Source organism: Ceratotherium simum, chromosome 22, assembly GCF_057802395.1.
Source record: "Ceratotherium simum simum isolate JZ-2026a chromosome 22, ASM5780239v1, whole genome shotgun sequence".
Classification (NCBI taxonomy): Eukaryota; Metazoa; Chordata; class Mammalia; order Perissodactyla; family Rhinocerotidae; genus Ceratotherium; species Ceratotherium simum.
This window is the reverse complement of record NC_141921.1, coordinates 22,352,303-22,370,572: the sequence shown is the minus strand read 5'-3', so window position 1 is coordinate 22,370,572 and position 18,270 is coordinate 22,352,303. Positions and strand designations below refer to the sequence as shown.

The following is an 18,270-nucleotide window of genomic DNA, read 5'->3' as shown; positions in this document are numbered from 1 at the left end:
CAACCCTGTTTCTCTATGTCACCCCACGCTGAGCTCCCCGGAGCGGCCCGGCACAGTCACCAACTGAAGCGGTAGGTCCCTGCACTGATCAGAGGGGAAAGCAGGGCTTTGGAATCAGCCTTGGGTTCAAAGCTCAGCTCCACTACTTCCAAGTTGTGTGACTTTGGGAAAATTGTTCCACCTCTCTGAACCTCAGTTTCCTCTTTTGTGAAAAGAGGCTAAGAACACAGGCCCCACAGGCCTATAGTGAGGCTTGAAGGAGATGCACTGGGGTGGGCCCTCCTTGCATGCTAGTGATGATTATTTTTAGCTGCTGAACAGCCCTGGGAGGGGGTGGGAGCCAGAAGGTAGGGCCTGAAACTGTCTCTTCTCTCTGCTCCAGTCCCAGGCTGGCTCCTCCTGTTCCTGTCCGCCCAAGGCTTGTTGTGGAACCCCAGGGTGGGCCAGAGAGGGAAGGTCCTTACAGCACCCCTCCGAGACTCAGCCAAGCCCTGCCCTCCAGGGGGCACCCTAAGATCACCCGCCAGCTGCTGCCCAGATCTCTATCCCCATCCCGGGCCCAGCACTTTCTCCAGTGCAGGCAACAGGGGAGGAGAGAAAACTGGGAGAAAATGAATCATCCGAAAAACTCAAAGCAGGAAGGGAGAGAGAGAACCCTGTGAGTCAGGGGCAGAGAAATGTGACTGTTTAAAGGGCCAGCATGTGGTAGAGCCAGGGCTTGGGCAGGAAGAGGAAGCTGAGGGCCAGGCTGGGCCGCTGTGGGGCCTTCCCACTGAGGGGCCTCCACTTCAGCTGCCCGACAACCCTCTCTCAGGCCATGGAACCACCAGCAGAGCCAGACACAAGGCAAGCCCCAGGCCAAAGATTTGCTTCCCTTTCCCACCGCCCAGGGGAAGCAGAGGGCTGGGGACGTGGCCGAGAAGACCCTGCGGCCTGCTGGGGAACTGTCACCTCTGCCCCTGCCCTGCTCGCCCTCCCTGGAGGCTGGCCCCTCAGAACTGGGGTACGTCCTGTCTGCCCTCCTCAACTCACCTCCTGGGAGCTGTCCGCGTTGCTCATTTGGTCGTCGATGTCAGGAACCACTTGCAAAGGCCCACTCAGAGACGACAGGGACTGCCTACAGGGGAGGCAGACGAGTCAGGCGGGCTCCAGGCAGCCCCAGGCCTCTGCTCCCCAGGCCTGGCTGGCAGGAGCCCAGAAAGGCCAGGTCCCACTGCCCCAAGACTTGGCTGCAGTCAACAGAGCTGGGTTGGGACCCACCTCAGCCGCTTCCTGACACCACCGACTCTGCTCCGCTGAGCCTGTTTCCTCCTCCAACAAAGGGGGACAATTTCTACCTCGGCTGTGGGGAGCACTCAGTGAGGTAATGCCCATCCCACAGTTGGCATCGACTGGCATGCAGGAGATGCTCAACCCTGAGTTGTGCCTGCATCCTCCCAGCCCTACCCCGGGGAAAATCTGGCAATCCGACTGCCTGACAGAGAAACAGGCCCAGCCTCAGGCTGCTTTTCTGGGTAGGATGGGCAGTGCCCAAGGACTAGCAGAACCCAGCCTTGTGCCCGGCCCAGCGCCTGCCCGCTTACCATGATGCAATGATGGCACTGAGGGCCTCCAGCACGTCGGTGGCAGCGAGGCGCTGCTGGGGGTCAAGGACCAGCAGTTTCCGGATGAGACACACGGTGTTCTCAGAAACTCGCCCATCTCTGGTGCAGCAAGAGGGAGAGGGAGAGGGCTCAGACGGGGTAGGCTGGGGCTGGGTCTCGGACCCAGGACTCCCAGCCTCCCTGTGCTGTTTCCGCCCCTCGAGCCCGCAGGGCTGGGCCTCCCTCCCCTCCACCGCCAGGGAGGCAGGACTCACTCAGGGATGGTGTACTCGGCGGCCTTGATCTTGCGGAAGAGCTCCTGCGGGATGCTGTCGTAGAAGGGGAACTGGCCGTAGAGCATGGTAAAGAGCACCACGCCCAGGGCCCACATGTCGCTCGGCTTGCCCCGGTATGGCCGGCCTGTGGGGCACAGGGACATGTGCACGCTCAGCCCAGGGCCAGGAATGAGAACGGGCCTGGGATTCCCTCAGCTTACCAGCTATGTGCCTGAAATCCTACCCACAGGACCCCTCCCTCCACCTTGCCACCCTCACTTCCGGTCACCCTCCCCTCTTCTTTCCAGAGCTCAGTCCTCTGAGCTCTTGCCCACAGTCGTCCCTCCCCTGCTCCTCAGGCTGATCCCTGCTCATGCTCAATAGGACGATGCCCCACATCAGTGTGACCTCCAAGGAGGTGGGATCACACTTGGCCTTTTGCAGCCCACCCACCTGCGGCGTGCCTCCTCCTGGCAGCACCAGCCCTGCTCTGCCAGACTTCAAGCTCCTAAAGGCTAGGCCTGGGTCTACAGCCCCAGCGCCCAGCAGTGGCTCACAGAGCAGGTGGCCCACAGTGCGTGTGGAACAAAGATCTCACCGGCCCTGGACAAGTCAGCTTCTCCCCCCACAATCACTGTTCCCTCCTGGCACTCAGCACCATCTGTGAGCATCCCCTTCTTTGTCTGTTTACTCCCATCTCCCCCTCTGGAAGGTAAGTTCTCAGATGCAGGTGCCCCTCTGCTTTGCTCACTGCAGAGCCCCTATGCCCAGCATGGACTCATATATTTGCTAAATGAATGAGTATCCAGTTAAGTCACTCTCTGTGCTAGTTTCCTCATCTTTAAAACAGAAAGGAGCGAACATTTAACTGAGCACCCATGTGACAGCATTGGAATAAACACTTTTATTTTATTAAATCTCCACCACAACTCCATGAATTAGATACAGTTGGCCCTCGGTCTCCACGGGTTTCACATCCGTGGATTCAACCAACTGATCCGCAGTTCAAATTTCAATCTGCAGTGGTTTGAGTCTGCGGATGCAAAACCTGCAGATATGGGAGGGCCGACTGACCGTAACCATTGTCCTGCGCCATTTTATATAAGGGACTTGAGCATCCTCGGATTTTGGTATCCAAGGGGGGTTCCTGGAACCAATTCCCCAGGAATACCGAGAGACAACTGTATTTTCTCTATTTTTCCAAGGGCTGTTTTTGTCCAAGGTCACACAGCTGACTGTAAAAGCCCCCTCTTCCCATTTTCAGGACAATCTGTTCATCTACCCATCAGCAGGAGAGCTCCTCCCAGGTGCCAGCTTCTGCCTGACTTGCTCCCCGAAATGTAAAATATGAGATCAACTCAAGCCTTTCGAAAGCCCCTGGCTGCCCAGTCCCTGGGACAGCGCTCCCTCTGGCACAGTGGCAGGCTCCATGGCAGCTGGCATCCCAGAGCAAGACTCAGCTCCCCACGGGTGTGGAAGAGACGCTGCCGGGCACCTTGGTGTCATCTCCCTGGGCACTAGGCAGCGCCCAGACAACTCAAATCCTTTTGGGACTGAAAGCCTCCTTCCCGGGTGGCTGAACATGACTTTGGGGTGGGGACACTGGTTCTGAAGGTCTCATCAGGTCCACTGAGGTCAAGCAATGTAATGGGGTGGGAGTGTGCACATGTGCATGGAAGTGCCATTACAGGCCTTGGCTTGCACCTTCAGAAGGTACCACGGACCACCTTCAACGAGCCTGTTACTTCATCTGTAAAACACGATGACTAGAAGCCAAGGACTGCTGGGGGGAGCGAGCTTTGGCCCTGGCTGGTCCTGCAGGCAGATTTGTGGAGACGAGCCTCTGCCAAGCTTTCCCTGAGGCTGCATCGGCCCTGGCCCTTTCCACTCCCAATGTCAAAGAGCAGCCAGCTTGGGTGACCTTGTGCAGCTGACCCCATGGCCAACTCGAGGGCAGCCCCTTTCTCGCAGACCCTGCTCCACCAAGTGGGGCCACCGAGAGAGTCTACTGGGCCACTACTCTTAGCTCTGTATGGCTCCACAAAGGTACGGCCGCCCCTGCAGCAGCTGGAAGGCGGTTCCTGCCGAGGTGCCTGAGACATGGCGGGCCGAGCAGGGAGGGGTGCTGCTGCCAGGATCGGTGAGCTCTCAGCCGGAGCCAGTTGACTCGGAAAGACTCGGAAGTTCTGGCCAGAGCTGGAAGGGAGATGAACTCCCAGGAGCTCTAACCGTCAGGTGATCTTTCCCTGAGCTTTGGCTTTTGAGGGAATATTGAATGTCAAGCTTTGCTTTTAGTAATGATAATGCTTATGTTTATTGTTTATTGAGCCAGACACTAGGTAAAGGCCTTATTAAGTCCCACAGGGACCTAATGAAGTAGGGGCTATTATCACCCCAATTTTACAGATGAGAACATCGAAGCTCAGAGAGGTAACTTTTCCAGTGCCGTACAGTTATCTACCAGACTGTAAACTCTATGAGGGCCAGGCCATGTCTGCCTTTTCACAACTCCGTGCCCGACGCCCAGGGCTGTGTTTGGCACACAGAATCAATGAGGTGGCAGACCTGGGATGGGGGGTAACCCACCCGTAGGACTTATAATCATCCCACTTCATCCGCGTAACAACGGGGGAGGCAGGACCGTTTTCAGCTTTTTTTTTTTGTGAGGAAGATCGGCCCTGAGCTAACATCTGCCAATCCTCCTGTTTTTTTTGCTGAGGAAGACTGGCCCTGGGCTAACATCCATGCCCATCTTCCTCCACTTTATGTGGGACGCCGCCACAGCAAGGCTTGACAAGCGGTGCGTCGGTGCGCGCCAGGGATCCGAACTGGGGCGAACCCCGGGCCACTGCAGCGGAGCGCACGCACTTAACTGCTTGCACTACCGGGCCGGCTCCAACTGTTTTCAGCTTTTAACCTATGAGGAGACTGAGGCTCTGAGAGAGGGTTTGAAGGCCAAGTCACAGAGTGGTCAGTTAGCAAGGCCCCAGTCTCTGGAATCCCAGTCTCGGTCTCTCTCTGCAACAGCAGGTTCCTTTGTTTCTTCCTCCAAGACTGGTATGAGTCTGGAAGATCCAGAGAGAGAGGGTGCGGGCAGAGCAGGGAGTGACCACACACGGAGGCTGCCCTAGCTTGGCATTGCTCAGGAGGAGTCCTGCCCAGAGCCAGCCCTCCCACCTCCCACCCCAGGCCTGCACAGTCACAGACCCCACCTCACAGACCTGGGCTGAGGGAGGGGCCTGGTTCATCCTCCTGGCTCTGTCACCTCCAGGGATACTTTGAGGACTCTCATGGAGGGTACCCAAGCTGTGTTGCAGGGGAGGTGCCCAGGAAATTGGGGTGCACCCCTCGGCACCCAGATCCCTCCAGCAGAGGCTGCAATGACTCTAACCAAAACCCCCAGGCCTGGAAAGGGACACCATTACCCTCTGCATGTGGGTAGCCCTGGGAGAGGCCTGGCGTTCCAGCAGAAGCCTCAGCTGGGAGAAGGCCTCCAAGGCGACTGCAAATGCTTGTGGCAAGTTTTAGCAGCCTGCGCCTCAGGAAGACGTGGGACAACCTGGCAAGAGGCAGTTTCTGCCACCGGGAGGAGGGGCGCACACATGTGTGTGCTGGGGATAGCAGACCCTGGAGACAACCTTGAGACCTCCTTTTGGAGGGGTGGGAGCTGATGTAAGCCCTTGGTCCCCTAAGGGATCAGGACGGAGGGACCCCAATTTGGCAAAGGACAGTGGGAAAGGGAAAGAAAGCCTGCCACAGTGAAACAGGAGCGTGGGTTTGGGCAGGAGGTGGCCCGGCATGGAGCCTCAGTTTTCTGGTTTACTATTAGCTATGACTTTGGACAAGAGATCTGATCGCTCTGAACCTTGGTTTTCTCATCTGTAAAAAAATAGGACTTGGGATATTTACCTCACAGGGTGGCTGTGTGGTTTGAAACAGATAACGCATGTCAAGTGCTCAGCACAGCACCTGGTACCTAGAAATATGGTCAGTAGGTAATAACTACATAACTGACTGATTTATGTTGTGCAGTTATCTGTCTCAGTCCCACTAGAAAGCTCACCATCCATGGAGGCAGGGAGGTTTGTCTGCCTGTTCACTGCTGTATCCAAAGAGCCTAGAAAGAGCCTCTAAGGTAGGCCCTCGGTAAACACCAGCAGAATGAATGAAAGATCGAACAGAGGGAGTGATCTCTCTGAAATGCAAATCTCATCACGGCACCCCCAGTGAAGACCTGCTCCATGGCTTCCTTTCGCATTTGAAATCAAGAATGGTGTTTCGTAACAGGGTCTCCATCAGGCCTTGTGGGTCTGGCCCCGGCCCCTCTCTGGTTGTGAACCAGGCTCACTCTCTGAGCAGCAGCCCAAGGGCATTCTGTTGGTTCCTCAAATATGCTGTGCCCCCTCTGACGAGTCACACAAACCCAGTGGATTCCTATTTATCCTAACAATGATCTCAGCTCAAATGTCACTTCCTTGGGGAAGTCCTTCAAGTGCCTGTTTTTTGCACTCACAGAAATCGCATTTCTTTCCTTCCAAGCACTAATCTCAGAGAGTAATTAAACACGCCTCAGTGTGACGATTACCGTCTTCATCCTCTGTAAGACCCCAACTTTGTACCCAGAGGGACAGTACTGGTTTGGGCCACCAGTGAAGCCCCAGCACCTAGCCCAGGGCCCGCCCACAGATACGGTTTGTTGAATGAATGAGCTGCTGCAGAGCCTGGCTGTGTGAAGCCCCTGGAGCCCATTGCCTGGCACATGCACGTACCACTGAGCACGTCGGGACTGATGTAGGCGGGGCTCCCCCTCTGGTCCTTCAGCAGGTCCCCCTCACTCACGAGATGCTTCCCGAGGCAGAAGTTGGTGATGGTTATCCGATGCGTCCTAGAGCAGGAGGCAGAGTGAACACACCTTGGCGTCTGTACCCACGGGCACCCCCGCTGCCCCCATCCCCCCCCATCCAGGGAGCATCCTTTCCTGCTGCCCTGGCCCTGACTGCCTTCTCCATGGCTGCGTGGGACGTGCCACTGGGGGGCGACCAGTCACCCTCGGCTGCCCCCTGCTGAGCTGTCCAGCAGGGAGCTGCATCACTCCAACCAGGGGAGTGTTTCAGGAGTGCTCCCCCAAATCTGCACCCTGGCTGAGTCTCAGGGGTAGCGATTAGGGCTTGAACAGCTGGTGATTTCCCAAACCACCTCACATGATCTCTAGACTGACAGTAACAAGAAACTCAGTTCAAGTCCCTCATTTACACGTGAGAAAAAGGAAGCCCGGCAGAGCTTTGAGGTCCACGCTTGGTGGCCACTTCTGTCCACTCTGCTGATCCCTTTGGTCATCACCCTTGCCGTTACCAGTCAGCGTCACTGGCAGTGCTCAGAGCCAACGCTTACTGAGCACTGGTAAGTGCAGGCTCAAGGGCTGGATGGGGATTGTTTTTATGCACCCCTCACAACAGCCTACAAGGAGACCTTATCACTGCCCTACTTCGCAGATGATGCAATGAAAGCACAGAGAAGTCAAGGGACTTGCCTAGGGTCACACAGCTAGTGAGTGGTGGAGCAGGATCCAAACCCAGGTCTGTCTGACCCCAGAGCCTGCACTCTGCACTGACACCGGCCGGGTGCCCACTGTGTCCCCGGACAGTGCTCAGCCCCTGACTTTCCCTTCTTTTCCATCAAGGCTGACTCAGCTCTTGTCTTGTACTTCAGGCTCTGCCCTGACCTAGAAAACTGTATTCCTCCATCTGAGAGAGTCACGGGTGAGAGCAGCGTGGGCCCTGATCCTTTCAAGAAGATTCATGATGTGAACAAAGGAAGTGGCCCAGAGAGGATACCTTATACCACAACTGGGGATGCGGGGGGGGCAGAGGGGACCCTCCAAGACCCCAGGAAGGCTTCCTCACCCCGTAGGGGAGGGCCAGTGAGGAAGGGCACCTCTCTACCGACAGACGCAGGGGCCACCTGCCCGCCCCCGTGTCCACTGGCTGGCAGAGAAGCAGGGAGGATGGCAGGAAGGGAAGCCCCACGAGGGGTCTCAGGCTGCCTTTCAAGGGTTGAGAGGAGGTTGGCTCAGAGGCACGGGGTGTGTGGGGCTGAGGGTGGAATTCCCCAGGAGCCGCGTCCAGAAGGCCCCAAGAGCCCTTGAGCTATCTCGGGGAATTCTGCTGGCAAGGGGCTTGGTGCAAAACCAAGGCCAGTCTGCCCTCTGCACTCCAACCGGAAACGTGGACGCGTGCTCCGCACACGCCCGCCTGTCGGATGCCGCAGAAATCTGACTGGTGGCCCCCGGGGCAGCTAGAGCCTGAGAGCACAGGCAAAGGGTCTCGGCCAAGGACCATGACAAGAAGTGGACCTCTCCACTGGAACTGCTATATCACTGCCCTGCACCTGGGACTGCTTAGGCCTCTCATCTGCAAGGTCCCCACCAGGCAGAAGCACTGCATTTTCTCCCCTGGCTCTGAGACGGCCACTGCAGCTGGAGGCACGAGACACTGGGAGGAGGACGGCTCAGGGGAAAGTCTGGTGGACGTGGGAGCCAGATTCCCGGGTTCCGGTCCCAACTCTGCCACTGCCTGGCTGTGTAATCTTGGACATGTTATTTAATCTTTTGCTAAACCTCAATTTCCTCATCTGTGAGACAGGGAAAATATTAGCACCTAACTCCCAGAACGGTGTTAGGATTTAATAAGATAAGAAGATAATCCCAGGAAAGCACCACGCCCAGGGCCGGGCAAAAAGTAATCGATTACTAACAGCTGGCTCAAACCATCACCGCATCCTCAGACAGTGAGCACACTTGGCAGAGGCTACCGGCAGGAGACCCCAGGAAGGACACCATCTCTGCTGCAGCGGGAGAGGGTGCCACATTGTGTCCACAGGCCCTGAGGTGCACACACAAGTGTGGCCTGAGCTCTCCACTCAGCTCTGCTGGCAGACTCGTCAGCCCTCTGTGCGTGGGGCAAGGCAGGTGGGGCTCGAGGAAAACACGGCTGAGACACTGCAGGCAGGGCTGGGCAGCAGGGCCAACTCAGCCTGTGCTGCTCTGCCCGCTGAGGATCCTGGAGTCTCTCCCACAGGAAACCACACGGTCAGCTCCGAGACCTCTTGAAGCTTGGCAATGCTCCCCTGCCCTGCCACCACCACCCAACTTGGCTGGGTGGCGCACAGACCCCTGGGAGTCCCAGACCCCCCAGGTTCATCCTGGCAGGAGGGGGCGAGGGCAGCGAGGGATGGAGGGAGGGAGCTCTGCGTCAGCAAGATCTGCTCTGAGTGAGTCACTCTTTAGCTATGGCCCTTTGGGCTACCACAGTGTTTTTCTCCTTTTCTAGGAACTTGGTGTGCAACTTGCCTACCCAAAAAAAAAAGAGGAAGGAGAAAGAACCCACAGCAAACCTCACATAACCCCAAAAGGGGATTTCAGACTTCAACCTTTGCCTCCTACCAAAGCTGGGTGAACTTGTCGCTGTAGCTGCTTCGCAAACACTTCTCCCTGTCCCCTCCTCAGGGAGTGCAGATGAAGGCCTCCAACTTGTCCGCTGCCTCTGCAGCTGGAGGCAGGGCCTGGCCTGATGGGCAAGAAGGGGCTGGAGCTCTTCCAGGTTGACCCTCAACTTGGCAAGGATGAGAGTGAGGCCCAGGGAAGGGAGGGTGTGCCCATGGCCACATGCGGAGTGGGCCCTGGGCGTCCAGTGCAGGTTTCTCTGCACCACACCATCCTGCCCCTTTCCAGAGCACCTAGGACTCAAGTGAGAGGCAGCCAGAACTTCTGTTTGTCCCAAGACACAAAAAGGGGGATTATCAGATTAAAGGAAGTGCAGCCAAGACGCGGGGTCTGAATGAGGTATTGGTGCCCTGCAATCTGAGGAAAACACACACGTGCACACACATGTACGCACACACAGACACAGACAATCCTCACTACGTTCCCAGAACCTAGGAGGCGTGGAGAAGCGCAAGTCAGAAGCAGACCAACCATGGAGACAAAGAGGGCTGGAGAGCTGTGTGGTTAGCAGCGCCCGAGCCTGACTGCGCGGTCCCATCACAACCCCCCGGCGTGCTCATTTGGAAGGCTAGAGGATGTGGGCTCCACAGCTAGATTTGACTTAGCTGCTCAAAATATATGCCCTCTCTTTGCGAGCAGTGGGCCTCCAGCCCAGAGCAGGATGGTGACTGGCCCATGTCCCACAGGAGGCCGGGGCCCGAGGCTCCCTACACTAAGACAACGGGCTCTCAGGGCTGGATGGCCAGTGTTCTCCAACACCTGCCCTCCTCACGCAGTTCAGAGCTGGGGCCGTGCCACTGCTGGCCTCACCCTCGCGTCCTCATTAGCCACTTAGCACTCGGCGGGCCTCACCTCCAGAGGGAAGTGAGCGTGCGCACCCTCCAGTCCCTGGCTGGTCTGGCATGAGGGGGCACTTACGACAGGCCAAACCCTGCAGGCAGTTTCACATCTCAGGCTGATCTCTGCAGGGAGGTCTAGTCTCCTCCGCTTTCACAGATGAGGAAACGGGAGCTCAGAGAAGCGCCTGGTACCACGGCAGCGTCTCAATACGTGAATGAATTCATCAATGAATAAATAATCAAACAAACAAACTCTCCCGGTCTCAAGGGTAACTAAGAGGCAGTGCTGGGCTGGGGGCCAGGTCTGAGCCCCCAGTCCTGCTCCTACTCAGCTTCCCTAACTCTCTCACCCAGCCAGTCAAGGGTTCCAGCAGCCCTGGAATTTCCGTTTCCTTCCCTCCTCCCTGGGGAGCAGGACGGGGTCAGGTTTTCATCACTTCACTTTCTCAGGCTGGCAAATCCTTACTCATCCTTCGTGAACTGACTGAGACAGCCAGAGCCTCTGGCCCCCTCTGTTGGCCCCCAGCCCTCTGCACACTGGTCCTCAAAACAGTGCTATCTGCCTTCAGGACGGCGCCCCATCAGACGGTGAGTTCCCAGAGACTGTCTGTCCGCAGCGCTAGTGGTGTTGGCGGAAGAGTGGAGCCAGGCTGAGCCACTGAAGTGCAGCAGCATCCTCCTGATGGCATCTCAGGCTGGCATTGTGGGGTCTGGTGCCCCCATGATCCCCCCACAGGCTCATCTCCCTGCAGCTTCTTTTCCTGTGACTGCTGTGGCTTTGGCCACTTCATGGGGACAGTGGGCCCAGGAACCCTCCTGAGTGGGCAACCACATTAGGGAACAAATCATCCCCCACACAGCTTCTGCTGTGAGACTGGCGCTGCCTGCCATCTGCAAGTCCTCCAAACCACGTCACCACCTGGGGGTGAGAGGGAGGTGAGGGGGAGAGGTGATGGGAGAGCCGGTGAGGGAGGTGTGCCCTTCCCAGCCCTGTGTCTCTAGGATGGTGGTGGCACACAGTGCAGGCTCTCTTCCTCTCGGTCGCGGGCCCCTGCACAGTTGGTGTCCCTCTACCACTGCCCTAGATCACTTGGAAGGGGCCCAGACCCTTGGCCTGAGTGGGGCAACAGCCTGAGGCAGGGGCCTTGCATGATCTTCCTCTGCCAGCTCAGTTCACTGAGGATGCTGGAGTGAGCCACCCAGATCCCCTCCAAGATGGAAGCACTCTCTCCCCACTGCTGGGAGTGTAGGCTTCTGACCACTCGTGGCTGTATCCTTCTCTGGGAAGTCCCCTTAGCCAAAGGAAGCTGCCTTGCCCAAGGCTATGCCCCACCCTGTGCAGAACCCGCATTCAGTGGCTGGTCACAGTGTGGGTACAAGGCCATGTGCCCCTTTGCTTGGATTTGGGACATTTGAAGGGCCACCTGGCTCTCGAGCTTTCCAGCTGAGGTCCTGTTGTGACTGCACCACAGTTCAGCCTCTCTCTGCCCAATCCTTCCCCCTCCTCTCCTAGTAAATCTCCTGCACGTCCATCTCAGAGTCTGTCTCCTGGGAACCCGACCTCCGACGATGCCTCATTTGGCTCATCTGTCATTCCTTCCTCCATTTGTCCATTTCTTCTAGTCATTTCCTGATCACCCACTAGGCCTGACAAATGAATGGACCAAGGAGGACGTCTGAGATCCTTCCCAGAGCTCCTTTTCTGTGGTCTTTAAGGCTCCCCTTCTTAGCAAGCACTGTGTTCCCAGGCGGCAAAAGACAGAAGCAGCCATCCTGTCCTCCAGCCCGGGGGATTCCTGGGGGAAGTGGGCTGTTTGAGTCAGAATCCCCACAGGGACGCTGCAGGGCGCTGGGTAGTCACAGCACGTAGCCTGTGCCAACCCCAAGGTTACATCACGAAAGAAGAAAAGCGAATCTTACCTCTTATTGAGCACCATGTTCCCAAGCTTCAGGTCTCTGTGCACAATGTTTTTCTGGAAAACAACAGGCACATGGTTTGTACCGTGAAGGTGAGAGCCGGGGTTGGGCCCAGCCTGTAAGATGTGGGCTCTCCAGGTGTTGGGAAGGCAGGAAAAAGCTCTGTGACGTGTCTCTTTAGGCTCGGGCCTTGATTTGTAAGCCACAGACAGGTCAGGACCATTCCAAGGCCTCATAACCATGCATACCAGTGGGATGATACGCAAGCCAGGCAGACTCTGCCTACCCAGGGCAGTTCGCCCCGCTCTCTCTCCCCTTGGGGCAGCCCCCAGTGGGGAAAACTACTCCTCTCTCCACCTTCATCAAACATCAAAGCAAAAAAACCCAAACACCTGCGTGGATCTGAGGTCAGAGATGAGCTCTCAGGGTTCTGGTGACCAAGTAATACAGGCTTGGCCTGCAGAAGCTGTTGCCTGGAAGAGGCCCAGGCTCTCCTAACCTGTACCTCGGGGTATGTGACACTCCTAATCCTAGGAACAGCTCAGAGACGGGCTGTGGCTGCCCTGGCGGATATCTCACAGTTGTCACCGAGCTGGGAGACCACAGTTTAGCCTCTCGACTGACAGGGAAATACTGTGCTGGCTCTACTGGGTTGCCTGGGCAGCACCTCACAGGAACGTGGGCTGAGGCCTGCAGCACTGTGTCTCATCTGTGTATTGTCAGCCGGCTACTTTCCTTCTGGACACTCCCAGTGGCAAAGCACACCTGGGTGAGGGTGAGACAGAGCTTCCGCTGAGCAGCAGCAAGAAGGGTGGCCCCTGTGGCACATGGGGCCTAGGACGCTCTCACGCCAGAGAATGAGGGAGCTGAGAGGGGCAGCACGCACCTGGTGCAGGGCTTCCACCACGCGCACCACGTCGTAGAAGATCACCACGGTCTCCCGCTCGCTGAGCCGCTTCTCCTTGATGACATAGTGCTGCAGGTTGATGAGGTCGGCCGTCTTGTCGCTGAAGTCGTGTGCACAGAGACAGTCGAGGACGAGGCAGATGCGCTTCTTCATCTTCTTAACCATTCGGCTGGATTCTGTGTCCTCAACAATTTCACAGGTGCGATCCTGGGAGGCAAGGGGGCAGACTAGGCTTGGCTGTGGGCCCAGCAGGGCCAAGGCCTCTCCCCTGGAGCTGGATACACAAACCAATGAGAGAGCCTGGAACAAGCCTGCATGTGTGTGGCCGGTGGAGGCTTGAGGCCTAGGCAGCATGGAACTTGGGGCCGCTAAGCAATGCCCAGCTTCTAGTGTGCCAACGCCAGGCCCAGCCAGGGGCTGAGGTTTAGGCTCCAAGCTTTGATGCTAACACAAAGGGTTCAGATCAGGGCTGGGCACTGAAAGGCAAAGGGCCCTCTGAGCCCAGTGTACAGGCAGCAAACCCAGGGCTCTGGGGCATCTCCCCTCCATGGAACTCCCAGGGATTCCAGCAAGGACTAATGTCAACTTCCTTCCAATGCCCAAGATGATGGAAGTTAAGTGTTCTGTGTGTCCGAGACAACTGCTTTCACGTGGAAGCAGGACTCGTGGGCAGCCACGTAAGAGTATAGCTCTGGTCCCCAACGGCTGGGTCCGGGCCCCAGCTCCACCTTGTCCTAGCTGTGGGACCTGGGGCAGTTCTCCCAACCTGTCCCAGCTTCTGGGTCCTCATCTGCAAAGGGAGTTGGCAACCCCGACCTCGCAGGTTGTTGAGAACAGGACGACCCATGCTAAGTGCTTAGTTTGGACTCAGCCAGGGCTCAGTAAGTGGGTACTGCTACCACCACTGCAGCTGCAAGCTCTGGACCCATTTTCCTTGCTGAAAAAGGATTTCCAGTAAGATAAAAAAAAACAGGTACAACACAGGGACTTTTATCCTCCTAGCTCGAGGAGGCCCTCGGTGTCACCCCCAGCACACTGACGGTCGCCTCTGGGAACTCCTGGGGACTGAATATTCACATTTGTCCTTAATAGCAGGATCACACTTCTTATTCTCTCTTCGCCAGAGGCCCAGCACAGCGTCTGGCACACAGATGACTCTAGAAATACTTCTCATCACCTGGGTTCTCTTATCCAAAACGACAGAAACCATGGCCACGCTCTGGAAGCCATGAGAGAGAAAATACTAAGAAATCACAATCGCCCTCAGTTTGATCTCATGTTTAAGGGAAACTTGTTCATTTTCAGAGTTGCCTCTACTTGCACATCTAAGAATAAAGACCTCGGTGGGGTGTATGTGTGGGGGTGGGAGGCATTTTCCATTTATGTCATTTCAGGAAATCAAGCTGACAAGGAGTTCTTGTTGCCTGAAATAACAACCATGATGACGGTGTAGCAGGGGCCGCTGGGTGCTTCATGCTCTCTCATTCATCCTCCCAGCCCCCTTATGAGGTAGGTGCCATTATCATTATCCCCATTTTACGATGAGGAGTCTGAGGCTTGGGACCTGAAGTGATTCGCCCAAGGTCACACAACCTGAATCCAGGACTGCCAGCTCCAAAACCTGTGTGCCCTCCCTGCACCAGGCTGCCTCTCAAGTGCCAGGTCCATCCTGGCCAGCATGGGCCCTGGCCAGTGCATCTGGCTGAGGCTCTGCAGAAGCTCTGCTGGGGGAGGCCTAAGCACAAGCCCCCTGGGCCTGCTGAACCTGGCTCTTCGTTTCTGGAGACACACTGCGGTCCTGCCCCGAGGAGGGCTCTTTAGGGGACAAGTTGCTAATTGGTACCTTTCCTAAGGGACCCGGAACATTTGAGCTCGGGGGCTCAGGGACACTTATGAACAAACTGAAATGCCTGGGCAGGCAAAAGGAATGTTGATACCAAAAACAACCGCAGAGATGTACAGTGGCCCCAAATGCCCAGTCTTCCTCATTGCCCTCCCTTCCACCAGGCCCTGGCCAGTTCCTGACAACACAACTAGAAACAGCTTGTGTGTCTTTAAATGACTTCCTGCTTTTCTCTTTTCTCGGAAAAGCAGCTCTTCAAAGACAGCCTGGAAGATGCAAACTGTGTGCATTCCCGCTAGGCTGTGACCATCACAGCAGGAGTGCTGGAGCAGCCAGTGTCACCCCAGCCTGACACCCAGCCCACCCGCCTAGCAAGTCCTGCCGCACCCAGCATGCAGGGAGACCAGGGGGTGGTGAGCTGCTCAAAGGAGAGATGTGGCCCCAGCAAGTGCCAGGCCTGGGAGCCTACTGGGGGGAGTGGGGCATCCGGGGGAAGAGGGGACAGGCAGCTCCCTCTGCCACTCACCTGGAAGAGCCCGTGGTGGTGAACCACGCCGTCCTGCGTGTGGAGGAGGGAAAGCAGAGAGTACTCGGTGTGTAACAGCATCTTGCCTTGCCTCTCCTCCTGGCTTTCTATTCCTTGGTCCCCCCTCTCCTCAAGGGTAAGGATCTTTAGGAAGGTGCACACACACACAAAAAACAAAAACCCAAAAAACTTTACTTTACAAAGCAGAACGACTAGAACAGGCAAAGCAAGGGTTCACGTTCTACCACGCAACCCTCGCACACACACTCACACATGCACATACAAAGTGAAACAGTTTTTCTTAATGTGATGGCAATGTAATTTATGCACAGATAAAGCTCTTTAAATCAGGAGCTGTTCAGAGCGAGACTGTGAACTTGATTGCTTCCTGGGAAGAAACGGCGCTATTCTTTTACACAAGGGTGTAGGTATGAAGGTGGAGAGGAAGGAGCCGGGCTGGCAGGACGGCCCCTGGGTCCCCAGCCTCCCCCACTCCTGGTGCCTCACTTACCTTCAGCTGATAGAAGTCATCTGTGCCATCTTTCCTCGCCAAACACTGCACAATGCTTGGCACCGGTGAATTGCCCAGACGGGGACCTATGGCACAGAGAGCCACTGGCTTACTTTTCAGAAGCCCTATCTATCGTGGCACCATGTCACCAAGTGGTCTTTTGGCTAGATCTTCTCTTCAGGGGAGCACCACAGTTCACAACCACTGAACTCACCCCTCAAAGTCTCCTGGTGGAGAGCTCTCACAGTCTTCCCCCTCAAAACGAAGGGGTATGCGTGCATCAGCCTAAGGTACACCTGGCTTTTACAGGTACATTTCTAAAAAAGAGGGGTGTTCAACGGTGGGTGCATGTTGGAATTTCTGAGGAGCATGTGTTAAAAAAAGAGATCCCAGCTGCAACCTGGACCCTCTGAATCAGCAACCCTAGGGCGAGGGTCCAGGAAATGATAGCTTTAACAGGTGCCCCTGGTGGTCTGATCCAGCCACCTGGCCCCTGTCCAATACCAACTTTTGGGAGCTCCTGTACTTCTGGAGATGTACACTGCTCGTTGTCCTGTGACAGCCTGCCATAGGTTTCAGAGCATAAATCAGATAATGTCACAGTGTCACTGCATTGCTAAAAACCCTTAACAGTGCTCCACTGCTCTTAATATATAATCGAAACTCCTTTTTTGGCCTCCAAGGTCTTGCATGATTTGGTTCCTGTCCACCTTTCTGATTATGTTTCCCCACACCCCTCACCATATTCTAGCTACACTGGGCTCTTAATTCCTAAGATGTTAAGCCCTTTCTTGCCTCTGGGCCTTTGCACTTGCTGTTCCTTCTGTCTGGAATGCTTTTCCCCTGCTTTTCACATGGCTGGCTCCTTCTCATCCTCCGCTGTCAGCTCAAATGTCACTTCCTCACATGGAACCTCCCTTGTCTACACTATCTCTAGGCCCTTCTGACTCTCACATCATCTTGTTTACTTTCATGGAGGCACTTACCGCCCCCGGTGATGATCTTGTGTATTGTTTACTCTGTTTCTTTTTCCAACTATAGTCATGCGTCACTTAATGACGGGGATACGTTTTAAGAAATGCGTTGTTAGGTGATTTCGTCGTTGTGCAAACATCACAGGGTGTACTAACACAAACCTAGATAGTATAGCCTACCACACACCTAGGCTCTATGGTACTAATCTTATGGGACCACCATTGTAGATGCTGTCCATCATTGACAGAGATGTCATTATGGGGCATGTGACTGGAGAATGTTAAGTTCCGTGAGGGCAGGAACCTGTCTTATTCACTGCTACATCCCTACAAACAGCACAGGCATGGCGCATAGTAGGCACCATCAACTAGTTGCTGAATGACTGGAGGTGGAACTATCCTGTGCCCATAAGTCCAAGATGTTGTCCCAAGGCAAAACTCACACCCCGACTCTGGCTGCTAGGAGAGTTGGGGTCCTCAGAGCCCAGTCCACCTGCAAAAACCCTGAGCACAGCAATCTGGACTTGCCAAGCCTCTACAACACTCAGAAAGGCCTGCTGCTCCCCTGGCCCACTAGGAACACCCAACTCGACAGGATTTCTGTGCTGATTTTACAGGAAGTTTGGGGGGCTATACTAAATGCTTTGTGAAATTAACCATGCCCTCCCAGAATGGTCACAGAAGTGCCTTGGATGATGGACCCTCTAATGCAGCTTGTGTACGTCGCAGGGGCAACATCCTGGGAGCACACAGGATTCTCTGGGGCAAGAGACAGCCTAGCTCTGAGCTGAGACTGATTAAAGGCTGGTGCAGCTACAACAAAATGACAGCTCTTGGTACAGAGTGACCTAAGTCTCCAGATCTTCCACTGGCACAAACAGACTACATTTAAAGTGGGAAAGCTGGGTCCAGGCCGAGGTTGGTCAGGACCCCACACTGTGGTGGGTGTGGCACTGTGCCTGTCCACAGGTCAGACTGTGCACGCTAAGGCACCCGCCCCTGCCCCCGGCACCCCCACTCACCCTGTGGTCAGAGGCTTACCCAGGATGAACGGTCCAGCTCTCTTTGCATTATTTCCGGAAATCCCACTTCCTAGAGCCTTCGCCCTGGCCGACGTTTCCCCAGCTCCTCTGTCTGATGCTCTCCGCTTCATTCTCAGCTCTAGACAAGACAGAAAGCTCTCTCTCACTGAGCAAGTCAGCGAGTTTCCTTACGTTAACCCAGCCTGCAAGTCTGTGACTCGAGGATGCGTCACACAGCTGCTGCTGCCGCCGCCTCCTCCCCCTCCCGGAGGAGCATCCAAGGTTCCCAGTGACAAAGAACCACGGCTCCTTTACTTGGGATTAATGAGGGACTAAAGGTAGATGTACTCTGAGGTAGCATGTACTGGCTAT

The 18,270-nt window shown here is 55.8% G+C and overlaps 1 protein-coding gene across 2 annotated transcripts in view; it reads right to left on the bottom strand.

Moving 5' to 3' along the window:
* The window catches only part of STK40 (serine/threonine kinase 40), a 41,768-nt gene that overhangs the window by 2,693 nt on the left and 20,805 nt on the right, over positions 1-18,270 (bottom strand). For both annotated transcript variants that reach the window (XM_014784155.2, XM_004425956.3), the window contains exons 2-10: positions 17,918-18,037; positions 15,903-15,988; positions 15,392-15,535; positions 13,002-13,229; positions 12,119-12,171; positions 6,628-6,743; positions 1,859-2,003; positions 1,584-1,703; positions 1,033-1,117 (exon numbers count right to left, since the gene is read on the bottom strand). In XM_014784155.2, coding sequence (XP_014639641.1) covers positions 1,033-1,117; positions 1,584-1,703; positions 1,859-2,003; positions 6,628-6,743; positions 12,119-12,171; positions 13,002-13,229; positions 15,392-15,535; positions 15,903-15,988; positions 17,918-18,029 — 1,089 coding nt within the window. In that variant the 5' untranslated portion in view covers positions 18,030-18,037. The remainder of the gene's footprint in view (positions 1-1,032; positions 1,118-1,583; positions 1,704-1,858; positions 2,004-6,627; positions 6,744-12,118; positions 12,172-13,001; positions 13,230-15,391; positions 15,536-15,902; positions 15,989-17,917; positions 18,038-18,270) is intronic.